The 25,186-nt window shown below is 38.8% G+C and overlaps 1 protein-coding gene across 2 annotated transcripts in view; it reads left to right on the top strand.

Annotated features, from left to right (window-relative positions):
• The window catches only part of ME3 (malic enzyme 3), a 296,435-nt gene extending 275,663 nt beyond the window's left edge, over nt 1–20,772 (top strand). The window contains exons 9-15 of one of the 2 annotated variants that reach the window (XM_051987288.1): nt 8,337–8,434; nt 8,679–8,792; nt 10,588–10,693; nt 12,667–12,809; nt 17,302–17,475; nt 19,907–20,005; nt 20,510–20,772. In XM_051987288.1, the coding sequence (XP_051843248.1) occupies nt 8,337–8,434; nt 8,679–8,792; nt 10,588–10,693; nt 12,667–12,809; nt 17,302–17,475; nt 19,907–20,005; nt 20,510–20,671 (896 nt within the window). In that variant the 3' untranslated portion in view covers nt 20,672–20,772. The remainder of the gene's footprint in view (nt 1–8,336; nt 8,435–8,678; nt 8,793–10,587; nt 10,694–12,666; nt 12,810–17,301; nt 17,476–19,906; nt 20,006–20,509) is intronic. The other variant, XM_051987289.1, reaches the window with a different exon arrangement.
• Nucleotides 20,773–25,186: the final 4,414 nt, after the last annotated feature.

Below are 25,186 nucleotides of genomic sequence, written 5' to 3'. Positions count from 1 at the left end.
TCAAGAGCAGATTCTGCCAAGCTAACCTCTCTTTTTGATGGAGATAACTAAACTTGTAAATCTTGGAAATGCTATAGATACAACATACTTAACTTTGGGCAAAGCAATTTACAGTCTCTCATGTTACTCTGGTAGATAAGACTGGGAAATTTGCTGCAGGGAAATTTGCTCTAAGGGATAATTCAGTTAAATATATTTGGATTGTATTAAATAACCAAAAAGTAATGAATAATGAGCTGTTATCATCTTGGAAGGAGGTCTCAGAGTGCTCAAGGGATTTGTGTTTGACTTATGCTGCTCAGGATTTTTATTGACAGCTTGAATAAAGACATAGATGGTGTGTATATGAGATTTGAAGATGATACAACACTTGGAAGGGTAACTATCACTTTGGTCCAAAAACCCAATCCAAAAATATCTTAACTGTGACATGTGCTACCAATAGCAGTTACTCTATTAGGTAGTTTTGATTATTTTTACAGAATATTGGGGGGGGTTGCGTATGGGAAGGGGGAATTGTTGGGAATCACTTCATCAATCCACAGGTATTTAGTGTTTACTATGTGCCAGGAGTACTGAGGATACAAAAACAAAATACAAAATCAGTCCCTGCCCTCAAGAAACTTACATCCTAATGGAAGAGATATCTTAAACATAAATCAGCAAATATAAGACCCTCCTAAAGTAAATGGAAGCTATCTGTTAATTAATTAATTAATTAACTGTACCAGTTAAAATGTCCCCAGGCTAGAATGATAGGCTGAATTGAAAAATCTGAAATTTAACAAAGATAAATATAAATTTCAATAATAAAATTCAAAGGATCAATGTTATAAGTAGAGGAAAGAGGAGAAATCTCTAGGATAAAGTTCCTATTAAAAAAAGATTTGGGGAAAGGAAGGGAAAAGTTGGAATAAAAGGTTTTGGAAGTATCATTGTTGAAAAATTACCCATGCATATGTTTTGTAAAGAAAAAGCTATTTAAAAATTAAATAAATAAAATGTTTAAAAAAAAAAAAAAGAATTGGGGAATGGTTCATGGATCCTGAGCTCAATATGAGTAACAGTGTGGTAAGAATGCTTTAAAAAGCCTATGTTGTCCTAGGCTGCATTAAGAGAAGCATAATATCCAGACAAAGAAAATGATAGTTCTACCAGTCTCCATCTCGGTCAGGCTATATCTGGCTTACTGGGTTCAGTATTGGATCTTAGAGTAGGAAAGGAATCTGAAAGCTAAGAAGGTAGATTGGTTCCAGAGTATGGAAGTTCTTTAATGTGGAGCCTTTAAGCTTTACCTGGTCATCATTGAAGGGATCCAGAAGTCACAACAGCCTCTTGAAGCAGAGTTAGCAAACACATGGCTTTGCTGGTCATTTTTCTGGTGCTATTTGACAACATGAATTAGGTATTAAGTGAGTCTCACTTCCCATCCCCGTCCCTTAGTAATTATGTGCTCTTCATTTCGTGAAAAGGAGTTATATACAAATAACAAGTGTTTGAGGGTTTGTAGACAACCTGTAGGCAATCTACCACCACTCTCCAAGCTCCATCAAGTATATTTCCAGGCCTCTGTGGGTGAAAGGGTTAATTCTTTTCTTTTCCCAGATGTCCTGTTGTTCAGGGTGGAGATTCCCTGTATTTTCCTGAGTGTGATTGTTGGGAGATCTGTGCTGGTTAAAAGCAAAACGGAAACTGCCCTTGAGTAAATTTGAGGTTTGTCCTATTCAGCTATTTCCTGAACTTGCAACCTCTAGTACCCAGTTTTCAGGAAACCCAGTTATTGAAAACTCATTTTGAAAAAAAAAAAGTTTATTTTTTTTTCTCTCCTCTTAAATACAGTAGAAACCAGATAATGCTATTGACCTTCCTGTGCATCTCCTGGTCCTTAATCTGTTCCTCCACCTACCTCTGAAATTAATCTCAGAAACAATCAGACTGTACTCAGAGTTTTAGCCCACCAAAAGGGAATATGGAAAAAAGAAGGAACTTGAAATAAGCAGCCCTTATCCCTGCTTCTTACTAGTTCTGTGACTTTAGAAGAATCATTTTACATATTTGGAATTCTGTTTCTTAATCTAAAAAGGAGGGAATTAGACTAGATGATTTCTAAAGTCTTTTCCTGAACTATGGTTATGTAGTATATGTAGACACTGGTTACAATCTAGTTACAAACTGGGAGTCAGAGCTACATCTTCCTCTCAAGGCTCCAGGGCTAACCCTGAAAAATCAGAGATTGCCCTCAACTCTCATGTGGTATTTTCCTCGCGATATAATTTGATCTCTTAATTTCATCTAACCAATGATTATTGGTCCAGTATTATTTTTGATCAATGTTGTTTTCAAAAACATTGATGATCAGTTAATGTCAATTAGTTTTTACAAAAGAATATTTGCTTAAAAAGCATAACAAGGACAAAAGTACAAAACACCTAACTCTTCCCTCTAAATCACACTTATGTCTTCTAAAGCTCAGTGTCTAGAGAGTTTGGATCCAAAGAGGAGATGACCAAATATTTCACCTACCAAGTTCATTTCTAGGTGTGCAATGGAAGAGTCAGTCCCTTAAATGGGGGAGGACACAGGATCTCAGATGCTGGGCTTATCTAATGCTGGGTTGGGTTAAGCAGATCATTCTTCAGGGCCGCCTCATCAACCAGGTCTTCTGTGGAATACTCAACGGGGATTCCTGTTGTTGAACTTCTAGGGGTTATTATACCTTTTCAAAGTTCAGTTGGCTGTAATTTGGTCAGTTGCATTTCTATTTCTCATTCATCCATTCTCCAAAAAAAGAATGAACACAACAGGAAAAAAAAAAAGAAATCATGGTAGCATTGGGTTAATGATTACATAGTATTTTGGTTAGGGAGATAAGGCAGCAGGTATGATGGCAGCTTTTCTTGCCTCTCTTCCCACCTGGAAATTTACAGTGGTTCTTGCCTTCTCACTTCAAGGAAAAATAGATTTCCATAGTCCATACCTGCCTGCCCCTCCTTGTTCTTCTTCTCTTCCCTTTCATTTGAATAAATTTTATTACTTTATATTACTGAATCACTAGTAAAGAAAACCAAATAGCAATATAGAAGCCAGAGGGTAACAAGGAGAGATAAAGTAACTTGGCTGGCCTGTCCAAGTTGGAAAATATGTTAACATATTTATATTTATATTTTTTACATTTTTGCATTTAAGACTGGCAATCTAGTGCATACCCTTTGATCCAGCAGTGTTTCTACTGGGTTTATACCCCAAAGAGATACTAAAGAAGGGAAAGGGATCTGTATGTGCCAAAATGTTTGTGGCAGCCCTGTTTGTAATGGGTAGAAGCTGGAAAATGAATGGATGCCCATCAATTGGAGAATGGTTGGATAAGCTGTTGTATATGAATGTTATGGAATATTATTGTTCTGTAAGGAATGACCAGCAGGATGAATACAGAGAGGCTTGGAGAGACCTATATGAACTGATGCTAAGTGAAATGAGTAGAACCAGGAGATCATTATACACCTCAACAACCATACTGTATGAGGATGTATTCTGATGGAAGTGGATCTCTTCGATAAAGAGAGCTAATTCAGTTTCAATTGATCAAGGATGGACAGAATCAGCTACACCCAAACAAAGAACATTGGGAAATGAATATAAACTATTTGCATTTTTGTTTTTCTTCCCGAGTTATTTATACTTTCTGAATCCAATTCTCCCCGTGCAACAAGAGAATTGTTCAGTTCTGCAAACATATATTGTATCTAGGATATACTGTAACCTATTCAACATGTAAAGGACTGCTTGCCATCTGGGGGAGGGGGTGGAGGGAGGGAGGGGAAAAATCGGAACAGAAATGAGTGCAAGGGATAATGCTGTAAAAAATTATTCTGGCATGGGTTCTAGCAATAAAAAGTTAAAAAAAAAAAAAGGACTGGCAATCTAGCACCTCTGTTCTAGGTACTAGAACCTAGCAGAATAAAAGTTAATAAATGCAAGCATCTAAATGCAATTAGGCATTTTACTCTCTAATCCTTAACTATTATGAATTTTAATTCTTTACTTTTTCTTTCTCAACTTTAGAGAAATTTTAAATTTCTCCCACATAATTACTTCAGTGTTAAATTACCCCTTCCTCCAGGCCTGTCATGACTCTTATTTTATTTGGAGTTCAAATCTCCCTATAACCGGATCTAACCATCTTGTTGAAAGTCTTTGGGTTGGCACAATAAGCTTGCTTATTCAGCACTCTTAGTATAAAAGTATGTCTTCAACCATGTCTTGTTTTAAGAAAGAAACTGCCTTCAGTGATCCATGAAGCTTGGCAGAAATGAGAAGAAAGATTATAACATAGTATGTATAGTAGTGTGAATCTCTATGATTATCTTATTTTCATGTAGAAATGATCTTTTCTATCCACCAAATTAACTGAATCCAAGTTTTCCCTTTTCCCCATGCCTATTTCTCAATCATTTAAAAAGCATTCACAGTACTTAATTTGGCTCTTGAAACATAGACTAAAGCATATTTTTCCTTCAATACCAACCACCATCTTTCTCCATTCCTTTGGCTAATGCAAAGTTAAATGCTTGGGACTGCAGAACTATTTGTATTCTTAGTCTGAAAACAGACCTTGTCCTGGCATAGGATAGCAAACTTTTCAAGTACTCATAAAGATATTTGTGGGAAAGGGATTAATTTGTTCTATTTGGTTCCTGAGCGCAGATTTGGGAGCAATGGGTAGAAGTCACAGAGACATAAATATGCTGAATGAAAGAAAAATCATTCTGAGATTATAGAATGGGAAGGAAATAGATCCTACACACACACACACACACACACACACACACACACACACACACACACACGTGTCCTTCAAGCAAAGACCAAGTAATCAATTCTTAAGTGTGTTACATTAGGGATTTTTCCAGTATGAGATGACTGGATGGCTACTGAGGTCCCTCCCTTCTAATTCTGAAATACTTTGATTCTGTGAGTATGTGAGAAGGTTTTGAAACAAAGATATAAAGTGTTTTCTCCATACCATGAATTTGGTTGTCCTCCTCATTTATCTTTTCCAATTATTTCCCAATCAGTCGCCTTTTCTACTGCTAACTTATGTCCTTCCCCTTTCCTTTTTCTTCTTCCTCTGTTTAAACCTTAGGGCTACTCCATGGTACCCAAAATGAAATAAGCTGTTGTTTACTGAATTAAGAGTTTCTCTCCTTCACTGATCAGGGCCAAGAAACATTGTCTTTTTGGTAGGAAGAAGCAATTAGAAATTTGGTTAGTGTATAAAGCCAACCTTGTTTAGTCATTTCAGTCATGTCTGACTTCTTGTGACACCATTTGGGGTTTTCTTGACAAAGATACTGTAGTGGTTTGCCATTTCTTTTTCCACCTTATTTTACAGATGGGGAAGCTGAGGCAAACAAAATTATTTGCCTGAGTTTACACAAGTAATAAGTGTTTGAAGCCAAATTTGAACTCAGTAAAAGGGAAAAATGCCTTGAGTGTTTTGCTCTGTATTGCCCTGCTTATCTTTTATCAACTAAAATCATTAGGATAAGAAATAACTATGTTTTAGCTTACAGTCCCAGGGAAAACCAAAATTTATGTGTAACCAAACTATATTATAGTCACAGGGAAATTCCTGTGTTAACTTTACAAGTGTAACTAAATTTTTTTTAATTTATTAAATTAAAAGTTCTGAAAATTCACTTGCAAGTTGTGACATTATCTTCTTCATATCATTGGTCCTCTGAGAACAAAGGACAAACAATAACAAATCATTATAAAGTATGCACCTTAACTGTGTGACCATAATAAATATACCTATGTATTAATCATTATATTAAAATGATGATATAAGAAAATCCTGTAAAGAGTTAATTGACACATCATTGAAAGAACAAAGTTAGGACATCAAAAAGTTAGGACATAAAGGCCTACAGTCTTATATAAGTCAGCTTTTAGAGGAACTGTGAATTTTGTATCTTAGGGTCTCAGACTCTACTGGAAGGATTCTAGACCCCTTTGTTTCCCTTAATAATGGTTGTCTTCTTTGCCCAGAAAGACTTCCTGCTCTCTTTTTTAGAGATGATAAATTCAAATGAAAATAGGCATCTCTAAACTGTATCTAATTATCTACAGCCACATATTGACTTGGAAAATCATTTAACATTACCTATGTTTTATCGTGTTTTTATTTATTTCATTAAATTATATTTTAGTGAAGTTTTGAGACTTTTCTTCTAAGCCACACTCTAAGATTACATTGAAGAAAATTTATCAACTTGATTGGTAGGTGGAGTTTTTTCAATTGGGAGATCTTTGTCCCAGTAAAATCACAAGACTGGCCTCTACCCTCATACCCATGATAATGGAATTTTAGAGATCTCAAACCATTTTTGGAAAATAGTAGATGAGGAAGGTTGAAGGAATTAGAATTCATAAAATCCAAAAATCTTTGTAGTAAGGGAGAAGGTAATTTCCAATAGGGGAAGATTCTCTCTAGTAAGTAGCATTTGAGGTGAGTTTGAAAGTGTGAGTTGGAATTTGTCAGAGAGAGAACGCATTCAAAGCACAGAGAACAGCATCTTTAGAGACAGGAGAGCACAAGGAAGGGAGCAGACAAGCATGGACTGGAAGAGTAGTCAAGAAGTCTGCATTTAAAGTGAGCAAAGGGGAATAAATGAGAGATAAAGCTGAATAAAGTCAGTTACAAATTATGGATGGACTCGTATGCTCAAGTAAGAAGACAGACAAAAAGGAGTAGCCTTCACCATGGAAGATTAAAGTTGGATAGAAGGATTGTTAAATAATAGGTATCCCCCACCAAAGAAATTGTGAACTCTCTTTTTGAAGGTCATTAAAGTTATTAAATAATGTACAGATAATCATCTTCAATGGCCATTTAAAAAAAAAAAAACATTTTCAGACATCTTACAAAAGCATTTCTTAACACTACAACGGATAGAATGCCATCTAGTGTTTGCTCTGAATGACATTTGTCCTGAAATAATTCTGAACAGACCTGGAAAGCTGACCTGCACACCCAAAACAGAGGTCCTCTAGTCTAAATCTCTGCCTGTTGATAGTCTGGCGTCAAAATTAGCTCAAAGAAACTAAGGACCTCTTTTTTATTCTTGAACATCTCCAAGATGAAGATTCCATAGCCCATCTCCAAAACTCAGTCAATTTCCTTCAATTCAACAAATATTTATTGTCTAAGTTATTTTCATATGTATACAGACGGTCTTTCCAGCTAGATTGTGAACTTTGTGAAGTCAGGATCCAAAATTGTTTTTTATCTTCTCTCATCTCCCTGCACCCAAATGGTCTGCACTCATGGGACATCATAAAAAAAAATTGTTCAAGTCGGTCAGCCTGGCTGACTTGGGCTCCTAGTCACCTTATGAGTGCCAGTAAAGACAGCTTTCTACCAGTCTCCCATGCCATCTAGTGGTAACATCACCACAAGTCCATTAGGAATCAGCTTGCAAAGAATTCCCTTCTAATTCCAAGAGCATGATGGGGAGAAACCCAACACTGAAATCAGCAGCTCTAATGGAAGGGATTCACAAATCTTGCTCTTTACCTAGGATCATAAGTTTTAGATCTAAGAGAGATGGTGATCTTTTTTTTTTCAACTTCTTCATTTTATATGAAGAAATCAAACAGATCCTGAGAAATTCGGTGATTTGTCCAGGATCATACAGTAAGTAGAAAAACTGGAATTTGAACCAAGGGCTCTTTAATGACAAATCTATTGATCTTTTCCCTGTGTCATAGAAATAATGAAGGACTAAAGGAAAATGCCTCACTTGTAGATAACATGTCTCATAATAATAGCTGAAGTTTACATAATAAAAAATTTCAAAGCATTTCACATACATTATTTCATTTGACCTTCATAATGACCCTGTAAAATAGGTACTATTATTATCCTTATTTTACAGAGGAAACTTTAAAAAATTAAGGGACTTTTCCAGGGTCATACAGCTGGTAAATATCTGAGGCAAAGTCCAAACAAAGCATTCTTGACTCCTAACTTCAGCATGATGACACATTGCCATTCATGAGGCAGCATTTTATGGTTATGTGGACTGAAAGACAGGAGCTCAAATCCTTTATCAAACCAGCTATGGGACCACACATAACTCATTTCACCTTTCTGACAGCATCCTCTTTTGTCAAATGGGAATGATCATATTGTAGCTACCTGTCTGCCAATATTGTAATAGAGAATGCACTTTGTAAGCCTTAAAGAATCATAGGTGTTTTTTGGGCATTATTCAGTATGAGAAGACCAATTTGTGGCAAGAGATTCACCTTGAGCTTTGATCTGGTTGTAGGCACTGCTTCTGTGGCTGTTGCTGGTATTTTTGCTGCCTTACGGATTACCAAAAACAAGCTCTCCAATCACGTGTTTGTTTTCCAAGGAGCAGGAGAGGTAGGTGCCGTGTCACCCTAAGATCTTCATTCTTATTTTTTAATAATTGGGAGATCAGGTGGTATAGAGAGTAATGCTTCTTTGGAAATGTGATGAACACTTTACTTTTATGAAAATACTGACCAAGAGACTGCTGGAGTGGAAGTGGAGAAACATTGATGATCATTAAAATATCAAATGCAAAAATCTCACAGTGAAAATTCCCATCCATCTCCAATTTAATGCTCCCATTCTGGATTTTTAGGCAGCTATGGGAATTGCCCACCTCATTGTCATGGCCCTGGAGAAAGAAGGCATCCCAAAGGCAGAGGCCACCAAAAAGATCTGGATGGTAGATTCCAAGGGGCTCATTGTGAAGGTAATGTTTACTAAATCCCTGCAAAATTGCATGTGGTTTCCAGGCACTTGGGTCACTTGGGGCAATATTGTAGGTGATTTTTTTTTGTATGGAGTTGAGAAATTAGACTAGTCTGAATAAGATCCAGTATCCCAGCAAGAGATTTTGCTAGTCAAGTGTAAAAGACTAGGTTCCCCTAAGTCTAAGAATATTTAGAAAGGGGCCATTCTGTGCCTCTATTTCTTCATCTATAAACTGCTTTCTACTTCTTAATGCCATTGTGGAAAAAGAGTCCTATCCAAGCTCTGATGCTTTCTATCTAATATTGGCTACCAATATGACTTTAACAAGTCACTTAAATTTCCCTAGGTCTCAGTTTCCTTATCTGTAGAGTGAAGAAGTTGGACTCAGTAGCATCTAGAATCCCTTCCAGCTTTAAATCTATGGTTTTATGATTATGTCCAGTGAATCAAAAGAACCCAAAGTGCCCTTTCCACACCTGGCCAAGTAGTTGGACTAGAGGTAGGTTTTCCAAGTAGGTAGGGATGCCGAGGTTCTGCTATGGAGTTAGCCCATGAGAAGACTTTGTAACACCTTCGGTTTTGTCATTTAAGGTAACATCACTTGTTAAAGTCTCCGAAGCATAATCAGACCTCAGGTAAAAACAAAAAGCTACAACAAAACTTTGCATAGTCCAGTGTGTAGATTTCTTCTCGCCCTCATCATACTAACATCATTCCCTCTGGTTCTCTCATTAAAATAACTAACCAAGCAGTCATTTTTCACTGTCAAGCCCCTAGCTATGGATATTTCCGAAGAAATGCTTCCAGAGGATGTTACGTGTCAATGGCTGAGGAGGCCAAGTACAGATCTCTTATTTGCTCTCTCTTTCCTGGATGCTGACTTTAAAGTCTTAGGCTATGGAATTAAACAGTTTGACAAACCCAATCTATGGGTCAGACATAAACATCTATTAAGCACTTATGTGTCAAGCATTGTGCTTAAAGCTGAGAATCGAGAGAGACAGAGAGAGAGAGACAGACAGACAGAGAGAAAGAGAGAGAGAGGGAGGGGGAGGAAAAAGGAAAAGGAAGAGGAAAGAAGAGGAAAGGAAGGAAAAAGTTAAAACAGTCCCTATCCTCCAAGAGGGGGGCAGTATGCTCATTCATCAGTCCATACAAGAGTAATTTGAGTTTTGCCATAGAGGTCAGCCCTCCTCATAATCATTGATGATTGAGTTTAATGATGGATATTCTTAGTTTCCCTGAAAGAATAATATTTTGCATTTCCTGTGTAGACATTTATGAGGGACAATGTGGTACAGAAAACAAAGATCTGGCTTTGGAGTCTCAAGGGTCTATTCAAGGTTCTTTACTCACAATACAGATCATGTGACTCTCAATGTCCCTAGACCCTGACTAAGATTCTTAAGCAGAGCAGGTACCAATGGGCATTAGTAGAGACAAGAGCTTATATTCGTAAAATCACAGATCCTAGAAAGAAACTAAAAATCATCTGCTCTCAATAGATTTTATAAGTGACTTGAGAGAAGGAAATGTGTCATTTTTGACTTTGTAGTCCCAAAGAGAAGGGAAGAGAACAGAAGCAAAGTGGAGAGGAAAGGGAAAAGAAAAAAGAAAAGAGAGGGAAGATGATGAAAGGAAAAGGGACAGGCACTGATTTGAAAAGATTCAAACTCAAATCTTCCTAATTCCAAGCCCGCTGTACTGAAGTGTCACTCAGTTTGTATCCTAGGCTCAGGGCTGTTGGGGATCTTCTTGATTTATAACTGTTACTTGTTCCTTCTTTTCCTCAGGGAAGGAGTCATCTGAACCATGAGAAGGAGATGTTTGCTCAGGATCATGCAGAAGTGAATACCCTGGAGGAAGTGGTCCGGCAAGTGAAACCCACAGCCATCATAGGTGTGTGAAAGCACCTTCTATTCAGGGACTTGAGATACAGAAAAAGGAAAAGAATAAAATGGAGGGGAAAGGGAGGAGCTTACCCTGTCTGGAAGGTGTCAAGTAATGGAGGAGGCAACTTTGCCTAAGTAAGATGGGGCCAAATTAATGCAGGCCTTGATCTAATATCAAGTATTAGAGCAAGTATTTTGAATGCATTTAATCAAAAGTCTCCATTGGCACCATAGTGCCCAGGATATTCTCTGGTTCTCTGAAGAACAATGGTCCTCTAAAGTTCAAGTCCCAGGCCCAATACTGACACAATTTCTTTTTTAAAAAATACTATTTTATTTTTCTCAATTACATGTAAAGACAATTTTCAACATTGATTTTTTTTATTTTGATTTCAAATTTTTTCTTTCCCACCTTTGTCTCTCTTTTCCCTAAGCTGGTAAGCAATTTGATATAGATTATAGATATGTAATCATGTAAAATAAATTTTAATATTAGTCATGCTGTGAAAGAAGAAACAGACCAAAAGAAAAAAACAAAAAAAATACAGAAAGTGAAAAATAGTATGCTTGATCTACATTCAAATTCTATGCTTTCTCTGGATGTGTATAGCATTTTTCATCATGAGTCCTTTAGAACTGATTGATTTCTTTAAAAAATGTTTTTTGAAACTTATAACAACAAAGATAACCTAATTCAGAGACCCACAAGATCATAAATATCAGGTGAGGCATGAAACAGGGAGGCACATGCTCACGAAGGGCTGATGATCTCACTATTGTTATGAACAGATATGATGCGCAAAACATATTGGAAGGGCAAAGCTCTCTAGATTCTCATTTTGCATATCTCATCATTCTGACTGCATCATCTCAGAATTCTGAAGAGCAGGAGTTATTAAACTTGAGGTATCATGGATCCCTTTGGCAGTCAGTCTAGAAGTCTATGGAGTTCTTCTCAAAATCATGTTTTTCAGCCATAGTCACACTGTATTTTGACCCTGATATAGTAATTTCATTTTGATCCTCTTTGAGTACAAGCAACCATAATTTTTTTTAAATGGGAATGATGATAACATCTACTTCCCAAACTTGTGAGGTTATCAAGTGAGTTAACTGTAAAGCGCTTTGCAAATTGCAAAGTGCTATATAATTATTATGAGTTAATATTAACTATCATTATTGTTCTTAATTTTTAAAAATGTATATAATAATACCACTTTTTCCAAATGTTGTTAAGATTAAATAAAAATTATGCAATGTGCTTTGCAAACTTTAAAGCATTTTGTGAATTATATTATTGTTGTAATTATTGTTAATCTTTTATAAATGGGGATAATAATGGCACTTCTCCCCAAAGTTATTAGGATCAAATGAATTAGGATACATAAAGTGCTTATATTGTTACTAGTGTTATTCTTTTAAAAGGGAATAATAATAGAACTTCTCAAAGTTGCGAGGATCAAATGAGTTAACTTGTGGAAAGTCTTTTGCAAACTGGAAAATGCTATATAAATAACATTATTAATCTTTTAAATAGGGATAATTTTATAACCTATTTTCCAAAATTGTTATGAGGATCAAGTTAATATAAGTGAACCACTTTGCAAATCTTAAAGCACTATGTAAATTAAATTATTGTCATGTCTATTGTTATTATTTATTACCTATATGACCTCAGGCTTCAGTTTCTTCACCTGGCTGGCCTATGAGATACTCTGATCCTGGGAATCCTTTGGTTTTTGTCTTTGAATCTCCAGCACCTTGCCCATTGGAGGCACTTAAATTAGATTGATGAAGACACTAAAACCAGAGGGACTGAGTCCCTTGTCCACAATCACTCGGGCAGGAAGCAGCAAAGCTAGGATGCCAGTCCAGTTCTCACTGGTTGAGGTGATGCTCTCTCTGGGAGGTACAACAGAGAGTCTTTCAGCAGCCACAGTTCCTCAGACAGCAAGGAATAGACTCTTTTCTCTTGGACAGGGGTGGCTGCTGTTGCAGGAGCGTTCACCGACCAGATTCTGAAGGATATGGCCTCTTTCAACAAACGACCCATCATCTTCGCCTTAAGCAATCCCACGAGCAAAGCTGAGTGCACCGCTGAGAAATGCTACCGTCTCACAGAGGTAAGCACCCAGGATGCTCACAGCCTCCCTTCCCCTGCACAAGGAGAGATCCTTCGAGAGATGGAGATTGGCCCGGGCAGAGCCAGGCCAAAATCTGTGCCGCAGACACTGCCCTCCATGAACTCAACCATTCCCTGGGATGAACCCAATCCCAGATACTGCAAGAAGATGCCTCTTGAGGATTTATGGTAAGGAGTTTAGGGGATAGGGGCAGCAGTATTGCTATCCCAGAGAAATGCTCAGAGATAAATCTTGTGCAGTTTCATAATCACTGCACTCCAGGTTTGGGGATCCCTGAAGACTCTCTCCCCCAGTCATCCCACCTCCACGGGATAGTCAGTGTATCAACAAGAACTTATTAAGTGCTTATTATGTGCTTGGCCCTATATTTGCCTCTCAGGGCAAAAAAAAAATCATGGAATAATTTGTAAGAGGAAAAGTAAAGGGAGCAGTATAGCTGTATTATATAGAGTATATGGAAAGAAATAAAGTAGAGGAAAACAGGAAAGGTAGGAAGAGAATAGTTTTAAAGACCAGAAGACTTTCTATTTGATGTTGGAAGTAATAGGGAGCCACTAATGTTTAGAAAGAGAAAGCAAGAAAGATAGTTGACATGGTCAGGCCTGCACTTTAGTAGTTCTTAAACTTTTGTTCTCAGAATCTTTAAACTGTTTAAAATTATTGCAGATCTGTCCAAATGTCTTTGGACATTTATATGTCCATATAACTCATTTATATGAGTTATATTTATAAATATTTACCATATTAGAAATAAAAGCTAATTTTGAATTTGTAGACCCTTTAAAAGGGTTTCAGAGCTCTCCAGATTCTCTGGATCACACTTTGAAAATCACTGATATAGACAAATCATTTTGTCAAATGAATAGAAGATGGATTGGAATGGGGAGAAACTTGAATTAAGGAAGTTAAGTAGAAAACTAATGCAGTAATCTAAGTGAGAGATAATTAAGAAGTTGTGTTAAAATTGCATTTTGTTCTGGTCCCCCTAACCATCCTTAACTTATCCCAGTTTTAGACAGTATAGTCAGTTCAAAAGTAATTAGAATAAAGTAACAATAGCAGGAAGCAAAATTGCAAGATCAGAGTAGTATAATTTGCAGACTGTATTACATATTAACCAACAATCACAATCTGGTAATAGGTGCTGAATCAAGGGAAGCCACCTAGACTATGTTCTCAGAGCCTATCAGTTCTATGATATGTTGATCTCAGACAAGTTCCATCCACAATAAGACCAGCAGAACACCAAATGGTGTAGATAACTTTGGTAGGACATAGATATGTTAACTTTAAAGTTTTTTTTCCAATAACTTTGAGGTTATTTGGATATAACAAAGGTACTCCAAGGTAGGGCAGGTAAGAGTCTGTTCCCAAAAGAAAAATCTTTAAAAATGAGACCTCAAATTCCTATCTCCTGAACCCTTTTCCATCTTCCAGCTCCATCATGTTTATGCTGCCCACAGTCTTTGGTTATGTGAGTGATTCTTTGTGCCCTTCTCCCACCCCATCTTTTTCCCCATCACTGCCTGACTTTTTTTTACCACACTATTCCCCTTCCCCATCTGCTTTGTACCCGTATTTGCTGCTCGTCTCTGTACTTTATCTGTTCACCCCTATGCTCTCTATGCCTTATTAAAATGTAATTTCAACCTCACTTCCCCACTGCCACTATAATCTTTCCTGACAAGTACCCAAAGAACAGGGTTGCCTGCCTCTCCCAATAATAAATTAGTAACTTAGAGCCTGTACTAGTGTGGTAGCTATGTGAGAAAGAAGAAGAGGAGGAAGGAGAAGAGAGAAAGAAAGAGAGAGTTATATATACACATATACATATATATGTGAAATATATACATATAAAATTATATATATATAATAACATTGTGAAAGTAAAAAAATTATGAGATTTGACAACTGATTGGATATATGAGGAGGATGAATAAAATTGAAGAGATGAGAATGACAATGAAATCGTGATCTGGGGTACTAGGAAAATGTCAGTCTTCTCAACAGTAATAGGAAAGTTGAGAATGGAGGATTTGAGGAAAAGTTGAGAAAAGTCTAGGAAGTTTTCACAGTGGACAGTGGACAGAGCACCAGCTCCTGAAGTCAGGAGGACCTGAGTTCAAATGTGACCTCAGACACTTAACACTTCCTGGCTGTGTGACCCTGGGCAAGTCACTTAACCCCAATTGCCTAAGCCAAAAAAAAAAAAAAATGGACCCAATGAGGTCAAATAAGATAATAGAGAGCCAAGAATAGATCCTTAGGGGGATCTATATGGTTAGTGGATGTGATCTAAATGAAGAGCCAACATTAGGGAGAGGAAGTGTATTTGAGAGGCAGAAGAACCATCATAAAAATCTAAAGAGGTGATAGTATTCAGGAGAAGGTTATAGATGGTGTCAAAGGCCAAAGAGCAGTTCAGAAAAATGATGATTGAGAAAAGGCCATTATATTTGTCAAACTAAAAGGTCACTGGTTCTTTTGGAAAGAGAGTTCTAATTGAATGAGGTGGCCAAAAGTCAGAATGCAGAGGGTTTAGAAGTAGAAGTACTGCTTATAGAGAATTTTCTTAAGGGATTTAGCTGAGAAGGGGGAAGAAAAATGGCAATTAATGGAGGACAGAGTCGATGGGTTTTGGTTTAAGGATGGAAGGGAAATGGACATGTTTTTAGACAGCAGAGTGAGAATCAATAAATACCAACAGATTAAAGGTTACAGGGAGAATTTAAACGCTAGTAGAAGCAATCTGTGGCAGAAGAGAACAATGATGGCACTAAGGAGAGGAGACTGGACCAGCATGGAGGAAGAGCTGGATTTCCATTGGTAGAGGGAATTTTTTTCAACAGAGAAGTATCACTACCAATGGAGGTTGGTATCTTTTGTACAACTTAAGAGTCTTAAAGAATTGGCTAGAGCCCCAAGAGGCTAAGTGGCTTTTATAGCACATATGTGTCAAAAGGGGAAGGGACATGAATCTGGATCATCTTGGCTTGGAAACCAGATCTGTAACTACTATGGTAGAAGTGCCATCATACATAATAACTACTGCTAAGTCATGACACTCTGGAGAGGCAGGCAGGTGCTTTGTTCCAGCCCTGCTCTGTCCTTAAGATTAATATTGTTTGTGTTTGTTAATATTAGTCTTTATAGATATGGCTCAGATATCCTTGAGAGTCAAACATAAAGTCCCTCCCTTTCACCTCCTTTCTGTACATATACAGACTGCCAAGCATTCAGCTTCTTCTCCCCCCCCCAATAGTCTTATAATTATGTATGGACTATATCATTCTCCCAGAGAATGTGTCAATCAGGGACTATGTCTATTTTTGCATCTCCCCCAATCCCCAGCATGGGATAGACATTTAATAAGTGTCTGCCCAATTCAATCCACCTCTGTTTTGGGAATTGAATAAATCAACCAAAAAATCAGTAAATATATATGAAGTGCCTACTATGTGCTGGAGATAAAAGACAAAAGAATGAAATAGTCCCAATTCAGAAAGAACAGGAATTAAGTCAGGGGTTATATGAATAACGAGAAGGGGATTGCATATGAGAGATGTGGAGGTAGCCCTGGGCCTAAAGACAGGAAGATCTGACTTCAAATCTGGCCTCAGACATTTGGGCAAGACCCTTAATGTCTGTTAGTTTTAATTCACTGAAGAGAAATCAGAAAACCCCATGGACAGTATAGTCCATGGCATCACAGAATCAGACACAATTGAATGATAAAATAACAGTAATAAATGATTGACTCTTTAGGGGTAAGTTTGAAGGAGAAGTCAAGGATGCAGGTTGTCAAATCTGGGAGACTGGAAGGCAGGAATGGACCTCCAGAGAAAAAGAGAAGTTTAGAAAAACAATGGATATGGGCAGAAAAGGATGAGAATGGAAGCTCCTACTGCTCAGGGAATTTTGCCTTAATATTTATTGATTTGTTTCTCTCTAACCTAACACAATGCCTGGTATAAATGGCCATGTTGCCTCTTGGCTGCTGGTTAGTTCAGATGAAGCAAAGCATTTAATTAGGGTTTATCAAGAGTTTCCCATGAGACTCTGCTCTGGGCTCCCTAAGGGCTCAAACTATGAGCTATCCTTCTGTGTGTTCATGTATTCCTCCAACATTCAGTCATTCACCAACATTTCCTGAGCACTGACTCTGTGTGAGACACAGTGCTGGGTACCAGGGTGATGTAGAAGCTCCACAGACTTGTCGAAGGGATGAGACGTGCAGCAAACAGTTAAGTAATGCTACCAGCAGGATGTGGTGAGTTAGGAGTCCAGGGCCACAGGGGCTACACACACACACACACTCACACACACACACATTTCTTTTCTTTGGCCACGGATTTCCTACCAGCCTTTTCCGAATGCATGTTCTTGGTCACTGAAATGACCAGAAGGAAAATTTGTGGCTTAGACAGTTTACCACCAGAGTCAGGAAAAAATGTGACTTTTCCTCTCCCAGGGCCGAGGGATCTTTGCCAGCGGGAGTCCATTTGACAAAGTAACCCTGGAAGATGGCAGGACCTTTTTCCCTGGGCAGGGAAACAATGCCTACGTGTTCCCCGGAGTGGCACTGGGAGTCATCTCCTGTGGAGTCCGGCACATCCCCGAAGAGATCTTCCTCCTCACGGCCGAGGTTCAGTATGCTCCCTCACCCGAGAGGGAGCCACACTCTGAAGTTGTAATATTAATGCTTCCAGGGAAAGTGTATTCCACGTAATTTCTCATATTCGAATAAGGATCAGGTCTGTATTTGGAGCTTGGTATAGAAAATAGCAAGATATGATCAGAGGAGAGATGAAGGGCAGCTGGATCTGGAGTTAGGATGACCTGAATTCAAATCCAACCTCAATTCCTTACTAACTGTATGACTGAGCAAATCACTTAAGTTCTGTCCAACTCACTATCCTATTCTCATCTATAAAATGGGGATAATAGTACCCATCTCCCAAGGTCATTGTGAAGGATAAATGAGAATTTTAAAGTGCTTAGTACAGTATCTGGTACAAGTAATTATAAATGCTGCTTATCTTTGAATAATATTATCTAGCACTTATATAGTTTTAATGTTTTCAAATCATGGGCAAATAATTTCATTTTGTCCTCACGACATCTGATTATCTCCATTTTATGAGAAAACTGAGGTGGACAAAGATTAAGTGATTTGCCTAGAGTCACACAGTTAAGTGTCTGAGGCTAGACTTGAACTCAGGTGTTTCTGACTCCAGGTTCAATGTCATATAGAGAGGGATTTACCGATTTTAAAGTATTGTACAACTTAGTGGCTAGAGCAATGAGCTTAGAGCCAAGAAACTACATCATTTCACCTCTGCCTACCTCTGTTTCCTCATCTGTAAAATGGGAATCATAAGAGTACCTACATCTTGGGATTATAAGGATCAAATGAGATTTTTGTATAATTCTTTGAAAATCTCAAAGTGCCCTTTAAATGCTGTTATTATTTGGATTTAGGCTTAGAAACATCATAAATCTAATGTTAGGAGTAGCCTCAGAGCTCTGATAGGCCAATTCGATCATTTTACAAATCAGGATACTAAGGCCCAGAACAGCTAAAGGGCTTCAGAGGTGAGATTTCAGAGCCAGTGTTCTGTCTTATCACACTATCCCTTTAGAGTCAAAGACCTCAACTGTCACCAGGTGACCTTGTTAAGTGACTTTTCTGGAGTTTATAATCCTCATCAAGGATTATAAGGACCTTTTAGCCCTCACACCAGGATCCTCCCTAGGAAATACTATTTTTTAATCCATCTCCCTATCTTGATTCTCTCCTCCTCCCTCCCTCAGCTCCTATCTCCCAGGTTAGTGATGCTGAGCTTCTCAGTCAGGCCCTCACCTTTGCCATTCAGCACAAGGAAAGTAAGGTGTCCTTGGAAGCAGCTCAGTGTCATTGAGGGAAGGTGGTTGACCCAAATCTACCCTAGTAGTAAGCATAAACCCAGAACTGGAACCCAGCTGCTCTGGCTTCAAACTCCTTACTTTTCACTCTTCGCTTTCCTGTAGCAGGAACCACAGTCTTGCCCTTCCTTTGACTCTCAGAAGTCAGCCCACCTTGATCAGGAGCCTTCCCAGGTGCCGCCCAGCCAAGGAGCCATCACAGGAGCAGGAAGGGCTGCTCCTAGGGCACCACAAGGGGAGATGGGATAGGGGACGGGGTCCAGTTTCTTAAGTTTCACCAGGAAAACTGACCTAACAACTCCCAGCCCATTTCCTGTTATAAAACACTTTTATGACTACAGTTCATAGCCAATACTAGGCAATTCATCTGTGGAGATGGGATTCCAATCCAGGCCTTGGGACCTCAAACTACAAGTGTTTTTTTTTTTTTTTTTACTACATCCTTTTATGATTAGATAAAGACCCCTGGCCCTGGAATCAGAAGAAAGTTCAAGTTATCAGCAGGGAGATCATAGTTTATTTCTCTTATCTTTGCCTCAGTGAACTGGTTTGTAGAATACACATAATTATGTCCTCACTACTCACAGAGTTGCTCCAGGAATCAAGCTAGATGATTTTTGGGGAAGTACTTAATGAAAGTATAGTGAGCTCACATCAACTGTTACCATAACTCTGTCTTTGCTCTTCCCTTCCCCTTTCCCATTTTATGACACACTGGTTCTCGGAAGGATCTGATGATTTTTCCCTGAAGCTTAAATTTGACACCAGAAGAGGGACACACACATTAGTTTATTCCTTAGTCATGAGATTGAGATCAAGCAGAAAGACTGACTGACCGCTAGTCCCATTAACTAGCAGGTTTGGATGTTGAGGTTAGGGGTAGGAAGGATTGGAGTAGGAGTTCCAGGGAGAAGGGAACCCAAAGGCTGGGCCTTGGGCCAAGCCATGTGCCTCAGGCACCCAGAAATGGACAGCTAGCTGATCCTGAGGGTTGCTTCCTGAGCCCTGATGAGTCACCCTGTCATTTTTGTCCTCCCTACACTGTCTGAGAGTCTGCTCCATCCCCCAAAGCCTGTCAGAAAAGCTTCTTTCCAGGGACTGTTCTGGAGAAATCTGTGGGCTGGTTGTTCATTCAGCTCTTCTTTTCCCAGCACATTGCCCAGGAGGTCTCTGATGAGCATCTCTCCCAAGGGAGGCTCTACCCACCACTCAGCACCATTCGGGATGTGTCCCTGAGAATTGCAGTCAAGGTAAGAGCTGGCTTGGGCCAAGGGCTGATTGACTAGGTGATGAAAGAACCCAACAAGGAGTGTGAAAACTTCTGAAGAGTCAGGGTGGCTCTTGCAAGAGCCCAGGTGTCAGAGGATCACTTCATTTATCACAACAAATATTTATGAAGGATTACATATGTCAGGCTTTGTGCTAGTCAACGGGGAGCCAAAGACAAAAAAAAAAAAAATCGCATTATCTCTATCCTGCAGGAGCTTACATTGTACTCAAGGAAAACATATTCCTAGAAAATTCCATAAAAAATATAAATAAGACAATTTCTAAAGTGAGGACAGTAGGAACTGCTAGGATCGGGGCAGGCTTTGTTGTAGGTAGCATTGGAGTTGAGCTTGGAAAGGAGATAGCCATGTTTTTTTGTTAGATCCCATTCTCCTTCAGGCTTCTTCATGCTTTTAGAAACAAGTGCAGGGTGAATGGCCTTTAAATGACTGCCTCCCCAATTCCAACTTGTTCTTTCATGCCAGGTCCTCGAGTACGCCTACAAACACAACCTGGCCTCGTGGTACCCAGAGCCTGAGGACAAGGAGGCCTTTGTGAGGTCTCGGGTCTACACGCCAGAATATGACTCCTTCGTGCTGGACAGCTACACGTGGCCCAAGGAAGCCGCAGAAGTCCAGGAGATCTGAGAATGGCTCCCATTAGCAGTTTGAGTCCCCTCAACCCCTCAATGAGTGAAACTATATTCAGGTTTGGAACACTGATAATATAAATGGATTCCCAAAATGGAGGTTCTTGTCCTTGTGGTTTTGTTTTTTTTAAGTTAAAGTCTTGGGTAGAGTGCCAAGCGGGCAGCTAAGGTGGCACAGTGGGTAGAGTGCCAAGCCTGAAGTCAGGAAGACTCAGCTTCCTGAGTTCAAATCTGGCCTCACATATTTACTAGCTATGTGACCACTGAGCCTCTTTGTCTCAATTTTCAGCTGGACAAAGACATGGCAGACTGCTCCAGGGTCTTGGCCATAAACCCCAAATGGGGTCACCAAGAGCCAGCCATGAGCAGCAACAGAAGTACCAAGCAATGAGTGTGCCGTCAAGCCTCGCAGAAGCTCATGTGCTTATATGTGGTTTTGTGGAAGGCCCAGGAAAGCCAACGCTCAGCTTTTTAATAAATCTCCCCTGACTCTTTCACAGGTGCCATTAGGCCCTACAGAGAAGTCTCTTCTAGAAAATGACATGAAAACATTTCCAATAAGAGGAATAGGATGATGAGTAGGTGGGATGGGGGAGAGGGAGATAAAAATCTAACAATTTTGCCCAGGGTAGAGAGCAGTGTTCCCCCTTGTACTGGACTGGTTTGCCATTTTCTTCTCCAGCTAATTTTACACATGGAGACGAGGAATAAAAAGTTAAGCATAATGTCAAGATAATGAGTGGGGGTGACTAAAAGGATCCCAGTACTCTTGCTAAAAATAGAAAGGTTTACAAAAAAATAAAATGAAATAGAAAAGTTTGTTGGAGCAGCTGATGGCTCAGTGAATAGAGCACCAGCCCTGGAGTCAGGAGGACCTAAGTTCAAATCTGACCTAAGACATTTAACTCTTATCTGTGTGAGCCTGGGCAAATCATTTAAGCTCAATTGCCTCAGCAAAAAAAAAAAAAAAAAAAGGTTTAGAAGAATGGGATAGGTTTGAGAAAATAAACTTTCTTTCAGACATGTTGAGCTGGTTCCTGGCTGCAGAGTTCTAGCATTTCTAGAAATATCAGTTCTATATCCTGGGTATCACCAGACCCATTCATCTCCAGCACTGATCCCAAGCTAACAATTGGCCTCTGTTTCCTAGAGGCAGGTCGGTGGCACAATGGGGAAACTGTTAGACTAGAAAGTCAGAAACACCCAAGTTTCTCAGACACTAACCATGTGATCCTGGGCAAGTCATTTGATGAGTTTGTTTTTCCCCATCTATAAAAGGGGGATGATAGAACCACCTGCCTCCTCAGATTATAAATATCAAATGAAATAACGTGTATTTGTAAATCTTAAAGTGCCACATAAATATTAGGTGTTATGGACTATTAAACAAAGATTCAGGCTTTGGATTTGGCCCAGCCCAGCCCATCCTCCCATCACAGCAGAAGTCCTCAGTTTTGTCTCGCTTCCTTGACTCTAAAAAAGATGGTTGTTTTTCAGTCATTTTTCATTCATGTCTGACTTCATGACCTTATTTAAAGTTTTCTTGGCAAAGATACTAGTTTGTCATTCCTGTCTTTTTTTTTTTACAAATGAGGAAACTAAGGCAAACCAAATGAACTGCCCACATAACTAGTACCAATCTGCAGCTTCCTCTTCATACAAATCATAATCCCAATTCTTTCCACAAGGGCCATCATATAGTTGATAGGACCTTCTTGGAGCTCAATTGTCTCCATTTCTCCATCTTTTTTGTCTCTTGTATAGGCCTCTCGGGATGGCAGGTAATGTCATTGTCTTGCAGGACCCCAATTGTCGAGTTATATATTGTGGAGCAACTGCTTCGCATGGTGAGGAGCAAGATGGGGGTGTCTCCTCACTAACTTGCAATCCCCAGATACTAAAATTCTTTGTAGGATTTTATTCCTCAGAAATAACGCCTGACATTGTCCTTAAGCATCATTCTATCATTTGGTCTTTTCTCACTTTTCACTGGGCTAAATTCCTAGCTAGGGTAGATCTCTTTCAAGATCTTGGCTATTAGATGTCCTGCTTGTGAGCTTCTACATCATCTTTGACACCAAAAAACAAATCGGAAGGTAGATGTGGCTTGCCCTTGAACCATCAAAAGGCATGGAATAAATCCTGTGGAATCATTCCTGGCATTATTATATCCATGCCCTAGAAATGCCATGTGGAAGATTCACTCTACCTTCTGCTCATTTTTCAGAATCACTAGTATGTTTAAAATGTTCATGCTGCTGGTCTACTGGAGACTGCTTTTCAGTAGTTCTAGGCTTCTTCCTTATTGTAATCAAAATTAAGACCTGGTACAGCTTTGCTCATAAAGTCTCAATAGAATTACAGTAGAATTACAGCAAAATCTCACAGAGAGCTCTGGGGAAAGAAAGATCACCAGACTTCTGCAGAGGAGGCAAACCAACCCAGGTTAAAAAAAATAAAGCAAATTCAAGCTTCCAGGTGATTAGGTGATTAGCAGTGGAATTAGGTCCATACTACTTACTTCCAGTTTGGTCAAGATAGGGAATTGTGTCTTAAAGGGAAAAAAAATTCTGCTATGTTGCTTAATAACAGTGAAAATTTTTGTCCTTCTCAGAGGGAAGTATTTGAACTTAAGACATTTCTAGACTTAGGAAAGGACAACCAGGGAATCTAGTCCCTAAGAATCTATTCCTGAAACAAGCAGGTAAAGTTTAAACCCAAAACCATTACTTTAAGTGAATTGTGGCATTTTTTATTCTTTAGGAAACCCCATTTCTGCTATTTGGCAAACAATTCCCCCAGGGCTAAAGCAGATAACAGAGCTTTTAAGTTACCACTTATCTCAATCCCCTGACTTGGGACAAGTTATTATATTCAAAGTAGTCTCCCATAAAGCACTAAGATGGAATTAGTGTGGTATAGCAGAGATGGTATTGACATTGCAGTTAAAGGACCTGAGTTTGAATCCTAGCTCATTTACTTATTACTTTTGTGACCATGAGCAAGTTACCTTTCCTTTTTCATAAATTTTTTTCAAATTTTTCTTATCAATGAAGGGAGGTTAATTAGGTGATTTCTCAGTTCATTTTCAACTTTAGATTTTATGACTATAATGGAAGAATTCCCTAGGAGAGCTTTCAAAGGTGCCCATTCTCTGTCCCTAGCCTGGCAATTCCATCTCAAGCTATCATATCATCTGGTAAGGTCAGAGGATCTCCCCGAGTTAGTTGGCAGCAAACAGATAATAATGCTTTATGGTCCTTCCTCTGCTTCTCACATTATCCTTGGTCTCTCTAATGCCCTAAAGCCCCAGCCAGCAATGACACTGATAGCAGAGGCCTTGTGACTGTATAACAAACTGACCAACAGTGATGTACCTATATTAACCTCTGCTCTGGTACAACACAAAGATCACTCTTTGCTCCATATCACAAGGCTACTTTATTGGATTTTTAAAGACTTACAATTTCTTCATTATTGTAAAACATATATGGAATTGCTTTAAAAATATTAAAGCCTGTCCATGAGACATCCCCTTTCTTCTAATTCACATCCCCACCCAAACTCTGAGGTCATTTGTGATCTCATTTGCTTTGTGGTTATTTCTCATCCCAACTTTCTCTTATCGATAGCTAAGTTTGGTCTTTATTCCAAGTATTCTCTCATCTGGGCCTTTCCCCAGCATTAAATCTAATTTGAACTCATCCTTACTCTTCTCTCAGCCCCCAGTTTTCTTGTTTCAGTTGACAGCATTTCCCTCTCTCAATCCTTGCATTCAATTAGTTTTGTGGCTCTAAATCCTACCAGTTCTGCCTCCCAAATAGCTTACACAGATCCCCCTATCTTTCGGCTCAAGTGGCCATTATCTATCGGTCCTCATTAGTGCTCATCTGGATCACAGTAATAGTCTCCTAACTGGTCTTTCTGTTCCCAGTGTCTTTAATAAAATTCATTCTTCAACAACTGCTAAAATAATCTTCCAAATCCTTAACCATGTTATTCCTCTGCTTAAGAACTTTCAGTGGTTCTCTATTGCCTACTGGATAAAATACAAACTCCTTAACCTTTCTCTTTGAGACCATTTTAAGAACTACAATCTGACTTCTCTTCATCTACCTATATTATTTCAGCCACACTGGACTTGGAGCAGTTCTTCCCCTGCTCTCATTCTGTTCTTTTCCAGTCTCTGGGCCCTCTATGCCTGGTATGCCCAGTTATCTCTACCTCCTGAAATATTCCTCTGTCGTCTAAACCTAGTCCAGATGCCCCCATCTCCACAAAACTTTGTCTTTCATCCTCCCTATTTCCCCAGTCTAAAAATTATTCCTCCTTCCTCACATTGCAAAATATCAACCTTTCACTTTTCACATTCTATTTTGTACCAGACCTAATTTGTGTGTATGTGTATATATTATGATATATGTGTGTACATATATGTATGTGTATATATGCATTGCACATATATATGTGATTTGTGTGTGTATATTTTTTCATATATATATATAAATCACCC

This window comes from Antechinus flavipes, chromosome 3 (genome assembly GCF_016432865.1).
Source record: "Antechinus flavipes isolate AdamAnt ecotype Samford, QLD, Australia chromosome 3, AdamAnt_v2, whole genome shotgun sequence".
In the NCBI taxonomy this organism is placed as follows: Eukaryota; Metazoa; Chordata; class Mammalia; order Dasyuromorphia; family Dasyuridae; genus Antechinus; species Antechinus flavipes.
Note: the sequence above shows the minus strand (reverse complement) of the source record. Positions and strands in the feature narration are given on the sequence as shown.